Source organism: Candoia aspera, chromosome 2, assembly GCF_035149785.1.
Source record: "Candoia aspera isolate rCanAsp1 chromosome 2, rCanAsp1.hap2, whole genome shotgun sequence".
Lineage (NCBI taxonomy): Eukaryota > Metazoa > Chordata > Lepidosauria > Squamata > Boidae > Candoia > Candoia aspera.
Window position 1 is genome coordinate 155,133,094 of NC_086154.1, and position 16,325 is coordinate 155,149,418.

The 16,325-nt window shown below is 40.3% G+C and overlaps 1 protein-coding gene across 2 annotated transcripts; it reads left to right on the forward strand.

The window, feature by feature from the left end:
* The first annotated feature begins 1,102 nt into the window (after positions 1-1,102).
* On the forward strand, positions 1,103-11,253 carry ECSIT (ECSIT signaling integrator). Of its 2 annotated transcripts, none has more exons than XM_063294419.1 (8): positions 1,103-1,285; positions 5,477-5,669; positions 5,807-6,221; positions 6,864-7,087; positions 7,648-7,705; positions 8,982-9,124; positions 10,270-10,375; positions 10,853-11,253. In XM_063294419.1, the coding sequence occupies exons 2-8, from the start codon at positions 5,565-5,567 to the stop codon at positions 11,068-11,070; spliced, it is 1,269 nt and encodes a 422-aa protein (XP_063150489.1). In that variant the 5' UTR covers positions 1,103-1,285; positions 5,477-5,564; the 3' UTR covers positions 11,071-11,253. The 2 variants fall into 2 exon arrangements, with proteins under 2 accessions (XP_063150489.1, XP_063150490.1); XM_063294420.1 differs by lacking the exon at positions 1,103-1,285 and adding an exon at positions 1,452-1,620.
* Positions 11,254-16,325: the final 5,072 nt, after the last annotated feature.

Sequence of the window (16,325 nt, forward strand, 5' to 3'; positions counted from 1 at the left end):
CGCATGACTCAGGGGTGCAGGGGTGCTTTTGCTGCATCCACGCCAAGTGGCTGTTTTCCATACCTTACCCACCAGCTCATGCAAACTTTTACCAGTGCCATGCCTAGCATCCTCCCTGCCAGACCCAACTGGGTCATGCAAGCAGAGCACTGCCAGGCCAGTGCTGGAGCAAAAGCATCTGGCCAAGCACCTACCCAGCAGGGCACTCTCAATGATGTCAGTTCACCAGCATAGGTTTTCTCCAGCAAAAGCACTGCACTGAGTATTTGGCCGGTAAACCCTTCACAAACAGGTAGGTCGGCAGCGGATGCCTGGCATAACAGGTCTGCTATAGCACCCAGCCTGTCACCCTCCTAGCTGTCAGCTCCTTCCAGGCAGATGGGCAGAGGTGAACATGCAGGGCACCAAAGCAACTGCAAAAGGCATTCCAAAAGGCATTCTGCAGGACAGCCTCTATCCACACCAGGGAGGCGCAGATGAGGTTGGCTATGCATCCCATGAGTGACCAGGTAGACTATGGAAATTCATGGCGATATTCTGCGTGCCACCTCATGGGCTGGAGGACAGCACCTTAAATCGGCTATCTGGATATGCCCGAAGAGTACCTACTGCAAGGGAAAACAAGAACAGACCAATCGTGGAGCAGATAAAGGCTGACTGTTCCTCTGAGGCGATGATCAGCCAACAGAAGCTTGCAGGTTGCACTTTGGACGTGTGATGCAAACAGATGATGCGAGCTAAGATTGCGAGAAGGAAGGAAGAACAGTAGAAAAGGTGGATGGCCGGGATCAAAAGAGGTGGCTGGAATGCCCTCGGAAGAGTTACGGATGGTTGCTAAAGGCAGGTCAAGATGACGAGCCTTTGTCCATCCGGTCACCAGGATCCAGCCACAGTCGAATGTGCATAGGGTTTTTCCCGCAAAAGCCACTTTACTAGTAGTGGTTAAAAAAAAAAAATCCTGCCAGGTGAAAGTTCTCACCGCCAAGAAACAACGGACTTCCACCCTCCTTCTGCGGAAGCCCAGCCGGGAAACGAAAGACAGCCCGAACGAACGAATCCGCGCACGCGCTCCATCCGCTCTGGCGCCTCCCGAACACGCTAACGCTGGCTACAGACTTCTGGGAGTTGAAGTCCACCCCTCTTAACGTTGCCAAGGTTAAGAAGGACTGCACTAACGCAACAGGGGGAGCCTGAGAGGGGGCGGGACTTTAAGCACCAATCCGAGCAATTGGTGGAGAAGACGTCACGCGGAGAAACTCCAGGATGGCGGTGCAGACGGAGGGAGGTGAGGGGGGCACGCGAACGCCTTTCGAGGGAACGGGTTGGGGGGGCTGCTGAGTAAGAAGGAGCTGCGGGAGGGGGGATAGAGGCACGTGCTAGAACTGGGAAAATTCTGGGAAAAGGTCTGATAGTAGTCGTGGCAGTCCATACCCATGTTATTCTAGTTAAAACAACGGATGAGGGTGACAAACATGCATTAGATGCGGTTAACATTTAATATATTCTTATATCTCTATGACCAAGATGTATATGTGTTTATTTCCTATTGGCTCTGGGTTTTACAGTATATTTAATGTTTCCTAGCTTTTTGAAGCCCAGAGTGCTGAAAGTGAGCCACAAGTAGGTGGAATGGGGCAAAAGAAATGCGAGGAAGTTTTCTGGAATTATGGGCAATTATGTGTTGATATATTTGTGCTACATGTAAGCTAGATGAGAGTCAGTATAGGCCACTGAGTTGGAAACTGAAGTATAATACAGATTTCAAATCCTATATTGATTGATTTTGGACCATCAAGTCATTTTTGATGCTTAGCAACCTCATAGATAGATTTTCTCCAGGATGATCTGTCCCTAACCTGGTCTTTTCAGGTCTTCCAATGGCACCCTCACCACCACTGTAATGCTGCTGGTCGTTCTCTTCTTTCCTTCAATCTTTCCCAGCACTGGAGCCTTTTCCAGAGAGCTAGGTCTTCACATAATGTGTCCAAAGTAGGACAATTTGAGTCTGGTCATTTGTCCCTCTGGGTTGATTTGTTTGATGATCCGTTTATTTGTTTTCTTGGCTGTCCATGCTATTCTCAGGATCTTCTCCAACACAAAAGTTCAAAAGTAGTCAATACTACTCCTATCCTGCTTCTTTAAAGTCCAACCTTTGCTTCCACAGGGACTACTATGTCTTGCGCAATTCTGATATTTTTCAAATCCTAAAATACTGTAGCAAATGATGGTCTCTAAACATCACTTCTCCATCATTAAAGTTGGGGACGTAGGTCATAACAGAGCTACACATGGAAAAATAGGACTAGACAACCTGTGACCCACTGGGTCATCGTTTCAGAAATATTTCCTTACCTAAACAGAGAAACAGAATGACCACAGGTGAATTGCTATTGGTTTGGTTTGAAAACATCATTTTATTAAAGAAGAAAGATGCATAGCAAGAGAACCAAACGAGGAGAGGCAGTTGTATTGTTCTTCCTGAACTTGTTTGCAGTAGGTTCATCATTGCTGTATAAATCAAGGAGTTCATTAGGTAGAGGTTGAAAATTGCCTATCCTGACCTTTCCCTTCATACAGCAGAAATTGGCAGTTTCTCGAGGGAATAGGAAGGCACAACAGTGAAGGCAGATTTTGACCATTGCACCGACATCAGCAGAAATATTATGCCATGCGAGTCGTGCATTTTCCCTTGCTCTTTCTCTGTTGAGGTCTTGTCGAAGATGGGTATTACCGTGTTGAGGAACTCTCATAGTAATTACTGTTTGCCACAGATTCTCCAGTTGGTCTTCCCTTTCCTCTTCCGTCTCTTTTTGTGTCCTCATTCTTTGGCTTTTGTTGTCATTCTGGAGACCTACAGCCCTTTCATCCTCCGTTTGTTCATATCTTTTGCTATTTGTTCTCTCATCCTGAAGACATGCACTCCTCTGCTCTTTTGGGTCTTCCTCTCTCCTCCTTTTCTGCCTCTTGTTGTCTCCTCCTCTGTCTTTCCTTCCCTCATGTTAATTGTCCTGACTGATCCTGGAGTCGTGTGGCCCTGGCCTCATCCGATTCATGTTCTCTCCTCCTCCTCACCACTTCCCAATGACATTTGGTGTCATCTGGTGACCATGATATCCCCCCTCTCTTTCCACGTGGCATAATTAGGCTGACAATATTTTTTAAATTTTATTTTAATATTATTTTTATTTTATTTTATTTTTTATTTTTTATTTATTTATTTATTTATTTATTACCACAATACTGTATGGTGCTGTCATCACCTCAGAAATGTTCACACTTCCTGCTGGCTTCCCCATTGACTTGCTGGAAGCTGGCAGGGAGTGTTGGAAATGATGATCATGTGACTGTGGCTGACCGCAGCAGTGCGGCTGCACTAAAGCAGCCACAACTTTTCCAGATTTCAACCCCATGGGAGTAATGGGTCCTGGATTTTGGACACATTCTTTAAGCTAGCCCATTTGAGGTACGTTGATTCAAAAATCGTTGCCCTATGATGCGCCATTTCACCCTACTGAAGGTTACAAATGGAGAAGCAGGAGAGTTTTAGTAGAATATAGATAACCTGTAATTACTACTTCATGTGAATTTTCCTGCCAAGTTTTGACTGCTTTCTTTCCATAGTTTTATATGTTTTGCTTGACTTCAGGATTGGTTTGTGAACACTTTTTGTGATGAACTTTGACTATAGAGTGCACACATCAAGGAATAAGTTATCAAAACAACACAGTTCCTCTGTTAATTCAATTTGTTATAATGTCTGAACAATAAAATTTTGGGACAAAGCAATTTGGAATGTTTGAAAGGAAGCTACAGAATGTAGTTGGTCTCTAAATGTGGAAGGGATATACACTGTGTATGTATGAGAATGATGGAAAGGTAATAATATCCTAGTAACTTCCTTCACCTAAGGAATATTAATGTGTTTCTTCTATCCTTAGCAAGCTCTGCATCCCAGGAGTAACTAATGGGCATGGCTTCCGGCCTTTCAGTACAGCTAGCTTTTCCCAAACTATGGAGTCCCTGGTGCTCTCTGAGCTTGGTTGTTTGCTTGCAGGCATTTCATTACCCAACTAGGTAATACCATCAATGCGAGTGAGTGTGGGGTTTGCTCCCTTTGTATATACAGTAGCTTGCCCTGCCAGTTTTGGTGGGAGTGTGGTTTTCTTCATGGTAGTTCCTTGATTTGTGATTAGTGTATTGTTTTCTGCTTGATTGTTTGCCTGGTGTTAATCCCTGCTTATCTGGGTGTTGGCTGCTGGAGAGGATGTGTTCTGGTCTTTTTGTTTTCTTCTTAGCTTTTTTATTGCCTTTTTTGAATGGTGTGTAAATATGGTTTATTTGTATGTGTCTATTCATGGCTGATTTGCCTGAATGCCAAGCTTTTGGAATTCCCTAGTGTTTTTGGATTTAGCTTGGTCTAGGATGCTCACAGTTTCCCAGTTGAAACTATGGTTGAGTCTGTACACGTGCTGTGAGATGAAGGAGTTTTCATCATGTCTTCTGACTGCTAGTTGGTGTTCGTGGATGTGCTTTGCTTGTCTTCTGCCTGTCTACATGGTGGCTGTTACAGTCCTTACACTGTATGTTGTAGATGACTCCTGTTTTTTCTTCTTGGGCTACTGGCTCTTTTGGGTTAGTTAAGATGTTTTGGAGGGCTTTAGTTGGTTTATGTGCTACAGTCATGCCATGTGGTTGTAATAGTCTGTTGGTTGTTTCTGAGATGTTTCTGATGTATGGCAGTGTTATCCTTTTCATAGCTTGTTTTGATTATGCTGTAGTGGATTGAGTGGTCAGGCACTTTTTGATAAAGTTGTGTGGATATCCATTTTGTTGGAAGACGTTGTATAGGCAGTCTGTTCTTTTTTCTGGTGTTCTGGATTGCTGCAGTGCATTTGTACTTGTTTGAATAATGTTCTTACCCAGCTCCTTGTGGGAGGTTGGGTTATTGCTTTGATAATGGAGCACTTGGTTAGCATGGGTTGTTTTTTGATAGACTTGCCCTCTTTCCTCTTTCCTATCCAGGATGGGGAATATGTTTTTGTTTTCTTCTTCCCTTGGGAATTTTATTCCTTTGAAGATGTTGTTGATTGTTTCATGTGTCTTCTCTAGTTGTTCCTTTTTTTTATTATGACAAAGGTGTCATCTACGTACTGGATCCATACTTTTGGTTGTATGTGTGGGAATGCTATAGTTTCTAGATGCTGTATTACAGTCTCCGCTAGAGTCTTGAGAGTGATGATCCCATGGGTAATCCTCTAATTTGTTGGTATATTTGTCCATCAAACTGAAAGTAGGTGGTGAGGCAGAGATTAATAAGGTCCATGATTCTGGGTATTTCAATCCTAGTGTATTTGGCTAGGTCAGGTGTGTTGTGTAGTACTGCTGCCGTGGATTCTTTCACTAGTTCTGGACCTATGGATGTAAAGAGTGCTGTGACATTGAATGAAACCATAATTTCGTCTTCTTCTATTTTTAGGTCTTTGATTTTTCTGGAGGCACTGTAGTAGAGAGTTGATAGATCCCAGATTTTTTGTTCTCTGATTCTGGAAAACAGATGGCCTGTCATGAAGTGCCTGAGGGCATTATTAGTGGCTGGGGAGCTCTCTGCAAGAAGAGGCCCCATCCTTAAGAAGGATCTTCTACAATTACAGAGAAACTCTTCTCTCCAGGTACAAAAAAATCCTAAGAACTTCTCTTAATTTCTGAGATTGCATAAAAATGTGAGTCTCTTTAATTGCAATACTATGACAGATACAGTGGTCTGTAGTCCTTACATCTCTTTATAACCTTTGTCTGCTGATCTTAGAACTCCAGGTTGGTTCCTGTGAGAAGTATCCAAACCAGCACAGTTCTTGGCACATCAATTGTAAAGGCTCATGAAAAACGTCACAAAGAATCTGCCAACCAGTCCTTAGTGAAAATTGAAGAGTTCTTTGAGGCAAGATCTGAACATGAAAAAACTAAAGCTACATTTCAGGAAGCTGTGGACATCTTCTGCAAGCAGGATGTCCGCCGCAAGGGTCATGTAGACTTCATCTATGCAGCTTTGAGGAAGATGCCAGAATTTGGAGTGGAGAAGGATGTTGATGTGTACAACAAAATCTTGGATGTCTTCCCTAAGAAAGTGTTTATTCCTCAAAATTTTTATCAAAAAATGCTCAAACATTACCCCAGGCAGCAGGATTGTGGTGTTCACGTGCTTGAACAGATGGAGCACTATGGTAGGTACATAAACAAAGGTGGGGAAATTTTAATGATATTTATATGAAAAAACATAGGATCCTCCATCCCCACAAATCGGCTTTTAATTTAAAAAATGCTTCATGTGTTACATGAATAATCTTTGCATAGGATGTTGACCAACACTGCTGATAAAATAATAATTAATGGAGAACTTTCCAGTCACTTGGAGAAGTTTTTTCTGATTTTTGCTTTGGAAAGATTTTTACAACATAATTCATTGGTGGTAGTGGGATATTGTGTATTTTTTGTTCATCTTAATGTGAAGAAATGAAACAATTATGGGAAGAAAGTGGTGGAGCACTACCATTTGTACTTGCTGTTGAGTTCTGTAGAACCAACGAGTTGGTTCTACAGAAGTCAGTTGCTGACATGAAGGCATTCAGATGTTTTTGGAATTGCACCTGGCTCTGAGCAGTGTGCTAGTGATTTCACTGAGCAATCTTCTCCCCTTGGCTCTTTCTGTCAGTGGTGGGACCAACAAATTGGGATGTCTCTGTCCATGGTTTATTTCACTGATACTTCATTCTTTGCAGATATATTTAGTTAAGTGTCAATAATGTGTAAATAAAAAACAGTTTCTTCCCATCCCTGACAAGTTTGTCCTTCCTCTTGCCCTAAAGGTGTCATGCCAAACCAGGAGACCAGGTTTTTGCTGCTTGAGATCTTTGGCGAGAAAAGCTACCCTGTAAGAAAATACCAAAGGATCATGTACTGGTTTCCTAAATTTAAGCATATCAATCCTTACCAAGTCCCAACTCCTCTGCCAGAAGATCCTATCGAACTTGCAAAGTTGAGTTTGCAGAGGATTGCAGCCGACCTGAATGCGACGGTTACAGTATATCAGGTAAACTGAGAAATTTGGGATCCTGCTAGTATAGGAGATTATCTACTTTGCAGTTTGAAATGATTAGCTTCCCCACTGATTTGAAGTACTGGTGTTTTCTTTGAATGTAGTACCTTTCCTTTACCATTTTGTGTCAAAACATTCAAGTTCCTTAGTAGCAAAGCTCAAAATCCTTGAGCTCCTGGCCTTTTATGATAGATGGGCCATTGGCTTTGTGTGGAATGTATAGTTCTATTCCTGAAATCAGAGCAGACTTTTAGCAAGTTAGGTTTAAATGCAAAAATCTTAACTTTTTAAGAGAGAAAGCTCCAAAGTTTGGAACTCTCAAGGAAATAAAAGCTAAATCTGAAAATATCCTGTATAAAGTGCAAGTCTAAAAGAAATATACTTCCTCCCCTTACCCATCTACCCATCTCCTCCTCTACTCATATATCATCTCCTCCTCCTTTTTCATCCTCCTCCTTATCTTCTGTCTGTTACTGGCTTCCAGTAATTTATTATATTGCTCCTTTCCTAACCCTTGTGTCACTAATGAATAAAAACTATCCTAATGTTTACAGATCCCCCACTCGGAAATTCTGGACTCTGGAAAAGTAATTAATCATCCACATATCGTAGGTACTGATCTTTTTGTGTCTTCCAGTCAGCACCAAAAAAAAAAAAAAGAAGCTGCCCAGAGTTGTGTGCGAGATAGGCGGCAGAGAAATTTAATAAATAAATAATCTCAGATTTGAGGACTGAATGAACATGCAACAATTCCAGCACAATTCCCGTAGGTGCCATTGCACCTACAAGTAAGACAAGGGAGCTTCTTTAGATATGTTCAAAATGAAAGGAAAAGAATCTTACCAGCTGCTCAATGAAGAAGGCAAAAGGCTAAAAGGCAACAAAAGGGCAGTGCTATTTAATTGCAGGTTCAGTTTTCTCCGACGAAAATGGAATTGTGAAGGGCAGGATGAAGGGTTGAAGCCTGACTGGCAAGCCCATGGTGAGAAAATGCCTCTTTACTTTGATTGTAAATCTTCAGGACCAGATAATTTTCTCCTGTACAAGAGGTTTTCCTCTCAGTGCAAATTGATTGATTTCCTCTTTTCAAGTGCATATGGGAAGTGGACCAGTCTGGTTTCTTCCTGCCTGCCTGCCTCCTCACTCCCTGTCATAGGAAACAGGAAACTCCTCAAAAATAGTGTGACTCGCAATATCCCTGCAGCAGCCATTGTTCGTACATCCAAAAAGAAGAGTTATAGATAAGAATGCAACAAGGCATTCTGTATTGCTTGACTTGAATAGACTTGGGAAGCATGGGTATGTCTGAACCATTTGGGGTAGATTGTGCAATCCTCATTCTTTAGCTCAGAACGGAAATACAAATGTTGAAAATGGAATGGTAACGGGTTGGTTGGAGAGGAGAGAATAAGGAATTTTCTTTGCATGCATGTTCTTCTCTGCTTATCTTTTTGATAGCTAACACTTAATTCTCCACATTTTCTAGCTATCTCATCTCTTCTAGGAATAGACCACAGGAGAATTGTATAGTGCAGAAATGCTGAAATACTGATTTATAAAATTTCTTCAAGTTATAGTGCTTTGGCTGCCAGCTTAAAGGTTGGCAGGAGCCAATGTGAACGGAAAGGAGGATCTAAGATTTGAAACACTCTTGGAAATTATCTAGAAATCTCAGCCTGGATCTCTTGGAATCTGGTGTCTAAACTCTTTATCAGATATCACTGATTTGCTGAGAATTCTTGTTTTGAATGAAAAGATATATATACTGTATGATGAATCTCATTTTTAATTTAATGTACTCTTTCTAGAGTTTATCTTTTAAAATGACTGTGGTGGTTAACCTTTACTTTATAACCTGTTCTTCTTGTCGCTCTTCTCTGCCTTTCAGGAATCCAGAGCCCTGATCAGCAGTCACTGCTGGCTTCTCATAACACTGAAAAGCCCATTTTCCTTGAAGGCCCCTTTCGCTTATGGCTCAAGAGCAAGTGTGTTTATTACTATGTTCTCAGAGCAGAGCCTTCAGAAGAACACGTAAATTAATGTTTGCTATCTTCTCTAAAGGTTGCTTCTAACATTGAGCTACATGTGGAAGGATGCATGTAATTGCTGTGCTGAAGTGCACTAGACGGAGTTGTGTGAGCATGTGTCAGTGCAAAATGTACTTTAAAAAAAAAGATGAACTGTGATTGTACTCTAAATGGGCATGTGATGAGTTAGTCATGTGGGGAGGGGAAAAAACAATTCAGGGCATGGAAATTTATCCCTACATTATAAAGTTTGTGCAGCCTAGAAATTTTAGAGATGGAAGCAATATAATTAAACAGGGTATCTTCAAAGGGATTTGGTAACTGAATGTTTAAGGGCTATCTTTAGTGTTAAGGTCTTAGTTGAGATAGAAAAGTAAGCATGTATTGGTGGTTTTGGAAGGTAAGGATTGAAATCTTGTTCAAGAGCAAGCTATGGCTTGCACACTCTGAAGCTCCAATAAAGCACCTCCATTCACTTCTGATCAGCTACTGGGAAGTGAGGGGGGAGGGGGGAAGGGCAACAGAATGATGGACAATATGTTTTTGTTTAAATACAGTAGTCCAACATCAAGTACATTAAACAAAATATCTGCTGGAAATGCTCCAGAGCAAGTGTTTAGAAGCCAAAAGAAATGAAACTGGAGATCCCAAAAGTTCTGACTGGAGAGGAAAGGGAGCTTCCAGCTACAGGAAAAAATGGAAAAAAGAGGCTCATTTTATGTGGATTTAGCTTAGTAAGGAACAGTTTGCCTGGTGATAGCAGAGAAAAAAACAACAGGAAGCTATAACTTGCTTATATAGGAAAAATGTTTTTAATACTTCAGAGCATATCTGAAGGGATATGCTGGCTCAGGAAGAACACCTGGAGCACTAGTATCAGTCAGGATTAGTAGAGACCAGCCACTTTACTATGCTTTGGGTATGTCTAAAACTTTGCTGAAAATTGAGAATAAGTGGTAGAATAAAATACATCATACAGATTGCTCTGCCATATCCTTTGATGCATGTAGCTTTCATGGAGATGAATACAGGAATAAGTCTGATTCGAGGTTTCTACTCACTCCTCCTAACCAGAGATAGTGGGGTTGTGGTCAGATCATTTAATTTGCTGTTGAAGAAATAATACTACTTCCCTGCTTCTATTCACAGACGGTGGAAGTGATTAACACAGAAGGGAATTTCTACTACCCCATGCATCTGGACATTGATCTGGAACGGGATGTTCTGGATGATTATGAGTTTTACACAGATAAAGGTAGCCATCGTATATGTGGGTATTATCTTTAGTATGGTAGAAGTAACAAACATCCTGGACCATTCCCAGCAAGTAGTATGAAATCCCTCCAAAAGTTAAAACTAGGAAAGGATAGGAAAATCAAGTCTTAAGGGATGCTCTTAGTTTAAGCCCCATTGTCTTACATGATCATTCCTTAGAGAAACATTCACCTGCCTGCCTATGGCCTCTCTCATGAAAATGTAGACTCTCAGGACCTGGGATCTCTGTAAAGTCCCACGCACATAAGTCGCACAAGCTGCAAGTAACATAAATCGCATGCATGTAAGTAACGTAAGCTGTATTCTGGGCTTTGACTGTGGGTGAATGAAGAATTGGCTTTTGGGTGTTTGTATTTGCCACTCTGAGGCTTGCTGAACACTTCCCACCAGTAATTCTTTGTAATCTTTTTTGGGCTGCCTCAGAGTGATGACACTGTACTTTGTGCTTCTCCCACAGTTGAGGAGGGCCCTGTGTTTGCCATGTGTATGGCTGGGGCAGAAAGCAAGGTGACCTTGGCCAAGTGGATTGTGAGCCTTCAGGAGACAAACCCTATTTTGCACGACATAGCTGTCATATTCCGCCTCACCAGTAGCACTCAGGAGCTGCAGCCCAACAAGGAAATAGAGGAGGATAATGCGCGAACACAGGCCAAATTCTTCAAACAAGAAGTTTGAACACCACCAATCGTGCTTTAGGCTTCAGCCATGTTATACAAGGGCTTTGAGGACATCTTGAGCCAACGAGTTACCTGGAAAGTAAATCAGATTAAGAAACAAGTTAGTAAAATATGTTTCTGATATTGCAGATGGTGGAGGATTTGTAAAATAATATCTGACACAATAAAATCTCCAGCTGTCTTGCGTGTATACTTAATTTCAGGCTTGGATAGCTATAGATTAAGCAAACAAACCTTAAGAATGTTCAAAACGTAATTCATCACAGTCAGCGCCACAATCAAGCTTAATTCTGTAGATAATAGTTAACATTTCTGTTATTTCTGTGATAAAAATGAATGTCTTGCCTAGAATGATGTTTTTGTTTCAGACAATACCTGTTTTGACAACTGACGCACCATTTAAACAGTAGCGAAAGGATATATCTGAATTTGTGTGGCAGGGAAAAAAACACGAGTTAAATATAAGGTGCTACAAGATGCAAAGGAAAGAGGATAGAGTTTACCTGATTTGAAATTGTATTTTGCAGCTTGCTGTTTGATGAATGAGTGGGTGTTGCTGAGAAATAGGTTTTTGGAGTTAGGTGGACATGACCTGAGATTTGGGCAGCATGGATATTTGCAGTATTTATTTATTTATTTGTCATATTTCTTTACTGCCCATCTTGTATTACGACGACTCTGGGCGGTATGACAAAGTCAAGGTCAATGTGGATTTTAAAAATCATTTTGTTAGACGTGCCATATTGAGGATATGGAATAGATAGAAACCCAGGTTGTGCCCAAAAAACATCTTTGTGGATCTCAGCATGAGAAGCATTTTATAGATGAGAAATAATAGGCACTCACAAATGTCTAACTTATTGCAAGATACTAGAATTTTTTCAAGGGGAACTTAAAATCAAGAGAAGAACTGGTGGCAGAGGGATATAATTGTCAATGGCTCTCTTATTTACAATTAGTAGAAAGATTTAAAGTAGACAAAATAATTTATGGTTTTGAACATTGCAAGACTGACTTTGGAATAGAAGTGGGTACAAATGATGAACATGTAATTGCTAAAATGTATAAACTTCTATTGAAATTTGAAACAGCAAAAGAACAAGTGAAAGAATGTATGATAAAGTGGGCTAAAAATTTGATTATAATATACAGATGGAACAATGGGAAAATACATGGCTGAAAGGATTGAAATTTATACTATGTTATAAAGAGAAGTTGTTTTACAAAATGATATACCATTGGTATCTATCACCAGAGAAATTGTCTAGAATATGTAAAGGGACTTTAAATTTATGTTGGAAATATGAACAACAAGAATGGACATTTTATGTTAGCAGATGTGTAAAAAAGCTAGAAAATTCTGGATTCAAATGCATACACTGATTCAGAGGGTTTTAAAGATTAATATGCAATTGAGACCAGAGTTTTTTCTTTTGGGATTGATGGACAAACAGTTAGGAAAAAGTTATGGAACTTTGTTTTTGTGCATGAAAGCTTATAGACTTTTTGTGTGGAAACAGAAAAAAAATGAACTTATAATTCAGGGTTTTGATGATTAGACAGGATAGATTATAGAGAGAAGAGAGTTATGTTGTAACCATAGAGTAAGAAGTAAATTTATAATTGTAACTGCTGTAAAGAAGATCAGAAGCTACTACTTTGTATCTTTTTCCTTTCCTTTCTATTTTTTCTTTTATTTCTTTTTTCTTTTTTTGCACTTTTAGCTTTCTCTTTGATTTCTTTCTTTTTCCTTTCTTTTTCTTACTTTATATTAGTTTGTATTAGTTTTTATCTTCCTTTAAAAAAAAAATCTTTGATAATAGTTAACATTTTCTAGGATCACCAGATCTGGAGGGAAATCCCCCTTCTCTCTGCATCATGCTTTATATGTTCATCTGGGTTCCCCATCTTTTCAGTATGTGCTGGAGGGGATTGCTGCACAGTACTGCATGTATTAGTCAGTACAAAAAAAGAAGTAACTCTATTCTTCTCAAGGGCACATCCAAGAAGTCATCAGGAGATGAACTCTACTTGAAGGAGACATTACATTTACCAGCCTTGTATAAGGAAATTCTCCAGGTTCACCAAAATTGAATGGTATGACGAATAGACGAATTCCTAGTGTTTACTGCTGACACTTAGACAAACCAGTTTTAGGTCCATTAAATTTGTCTATATTGCTCTGCAACATTGCCACCATCTGCTTATAGTAGTTCTTTCATGCATGCAAAAATGGTACTGAGCATTTACTGATCTGAACTGCAGTCAAACTGGAACAACTTCAGTTTCAGTGAAAACTGAACTACAGTTAGCAAACCTCTTTTGTAAATCCAGTAAGGAGTCATTCTCTTGGCTTATCATTTGTATTTCTGTCATCTCTGTTTTTTAATCCACATTTTTTATTTTCCAGTATTTCAACAATTTCTTTATTTTCTAATATTTCTGCATCTGATGAGGTTTGTTTGTTTCAGTTTGTTTCTTTTCCTGTAGATCTTCCATGGAATTCTCTTTCATATCTGTCATTTCTTTAAAATCTTCTGGAAATAAAAGCAGACATCATTGTTGACATCATAGCTGCTAGTTTCTGTCTCCATTCTTCAAATATCTCCTGGAGTATTTCAAATGTCATACCATTTTCTGTCATTTTGTCCCAAAGCCGACCAAAGGCAAGCCTGCCTGCCTCTCTCTCTCTTTGTTTTCCTTTTTCCTGTTATGCCTTGAATAGGTAATTTCCTAAAATGATCAGAAAGTGAAGTTAGTGAACTCAGTGTCCTTAAGGCTGTGCCGTGGTTGAGAGCATGATGACCTCCCTTTGTTTCCCAGCACTCAAATCCATGGGAAACCGCTCCTGCAGTCTCCTTACAAGCAGCAGCTGTCCAGAGCACAAGTGGTCAACCACAAGTGGGTATCTGGAGAGGTTCCGTGGGACCGGTCTACTCATTGGTCCTTTGGTGGTGGCCGCAACATCATCTCTGCTTGTTGGGAGACATGCTAGCTCGCCATCCTCACCCAGAAGTCCCTCTTACTAAGATTATTTTAACATTAAAATAATGTAGCTACAAAGAAGCAGGACTTTGCTAGGGCCAGTAAGCCTTCTTCCTATCCATATTAACAAGCAAATCTTGGTGGGACCTTAAGAACTGTTAAGAAAATTAGCATTACTTGCAGACAGCATGAAAAGCAATAGGACCTTATTTTAAATTCAAAAATTGGGAGAAGTGTAGCACAGGTATCTTTATCTTGCTGCACCCTCTGTCCCTTCAGCATTTTGATAGAGAAGTTTATACATTTCTTGTAATAGGTAAGCTTGAAAATCAACAGGACAATACAAACAAAGGTACTTATAGGAACAATGGCAGAGGAACATCTTGAGCTTTTGTACTCAGGAGGAATTATTACCAGCAATTAGGAACAGGGCTAGATAAAATAATTCACAGATACAGCATTTAACAAAAGTCTTGAGTATAAAGAGGAAGGATTTTAAAGGGTTACCTGTATGCTCGTAATCAGATAAAAGTTGGTCTCAGTTGAGCTCCATCTGAGAGAATTTATCTCCTCGGTGTTAGGGGAAAGATCCACCAAAGTTGGGGATGCATTGGAATAACAGTGGAAAAGCAAGGAGAGAAATCCAAGGAACAAGAAGGAAGAAAATATGGAAGTACGCTTGTCCTTTTCTGAAACCCAAGATGGCCATCAGTAAAACAAGGCCTTTTTTTTCCTTAAGGCTACAGTAGCATACAGTCTAACGGTGAACATAGGAATATAGAATTTTTGTAACAAAAGACATAGGAACAACATATCAACAGAAGGAACCTAAATGGGACTCAGATCTAAGATTCCCCATATGGCATGAAGAAGAAAGACAGCTAATGTGTTGTTACTAACGGGAGAACATCTCTTGCTGCTGCCAAACTTGTTTGTCAAGTCCTTGGAACCTTAACTGATAACAGATGGACATAGGATCAGGTTCACAGATATTCCTGTGATCTAACTTATTCTCTATTGGAAACTGCCTCATGTCAAATTTCTTTAGGCACTATTCATATGCCAGAATTAATCCAGTGATTTCCTTTCTCAGTAAATTTACTCACTCTGGTGTACTGGCAACATACAATCTGGGATGACTGGATTAGTCAGGTGGCAGACATGATGCTAGTCTTCCCAGCCACATAAAGAAGCTGGGAGGCTGTGCCTTTTTTTATTTCCCCTAGAGGAGTAAAAATCCACTGTGGCACAATTGAGGGCTAGGCCACCATGGACGGGGAAAACAGGCCTCTTCATTCTGCCACCTCGGGAAAAAAAGTTCTTCCCTCTCTCAAGTGGCTGGGATGGGGTGCGGAGAACCAAAACAACAAGAAAGAACAGAATGCCTAGAGCAACTCTGCTCTTGTGGGGGTTCTCTAGGACTTTGTATTTATCATGGACATTAGAAAAGATAAGGCAAATAGACGCTATAGAAGAATTAGTTTAGACCCAAACAACCCAAGTTAAAACTAATGCCCTCATGGTAATTAGCTGGGTCAATTAACTTAGTTTTGTTGTTTGCATGACATGCTTATCCCAAATAACTCAGTTAAGTGTGCCATGTGAATTAGATCCTTTCCACCTCACTCTGTAGCTTAATTATATCATCTCATATTTCTGAGTTCTAATTTCTTTTAAAAATAGTTTTCCATTAATATACTAAGATATTTTATTTCTGAATGTGATCCTGAGTGTGTAGAATCCATAATATTGCTGTTTGGTGGAACTTTTTAAAGGAATAGGCATTCTATTGTCTGAAATCACTGATTAATAAGGAGTTTGTTTAAGTAGACTGATCTTTCCTGTAACCTGAAGAAAATGTGGGGTAGGAAATTGAATACAGTCTCAACATTACCTTTAGGCTTAATGATAACGTTGAATTAGGTTATGAAGTTGTAGTGGCATGGTTGAGCCCTTAGGGTAAACAGCTGATGGTCTCCACTTCCTGAAGCCCTATGGGGTACACACCCTGGCCATGCCTCCTTGCCTTGAGGTAAGAATTGGTAGTTTCTGCTGCCACCACCTATTTTCTAGCAGGCACCTCACCTGGCATCCTGCCCCCCCCCCATCTGTGTGGCAGCATGTTCTTACTACCTGTTTTGCCTTACAGTAAAAAAGTAAATGTGAAAAAAACGAGCAAATTTATATGATGCAGCCTTTTGGCCCCGAGGTTTATAGGCATGTGACTAAAGGTTTCAGCCTTCCCTCTGTCCCTTTTGGTAATACATT

What these genes read in the sequence shown, in the direction of transcription:
- ECSIT (XM_063294419.1), top strand. Translation starts at nt 5,565, where the DNA reads ATGAAGTGCCTGAGGGCATTATTAGTGGCTGGGGAGCTCTCTGCAAGA. An exon ending in AGAGAAACTCTTCTCTCCAG is followed by an intron (nt 5,670 to 5,806) that starts GTACAAAAAAAT and finishes TGCTGATCTTAG; the next exon opens with AACTCCAGGTTGGTTCCTGT. An exon ending in TGAGTTTTACACAGATAAAG is followed by an intron (nt 10,376 to 10,852) that starts GTAGCCATCGTA and finishes CTTCTCCCACAG; the next exon opens with TTGAGGAGGGCCCTGTGTTT.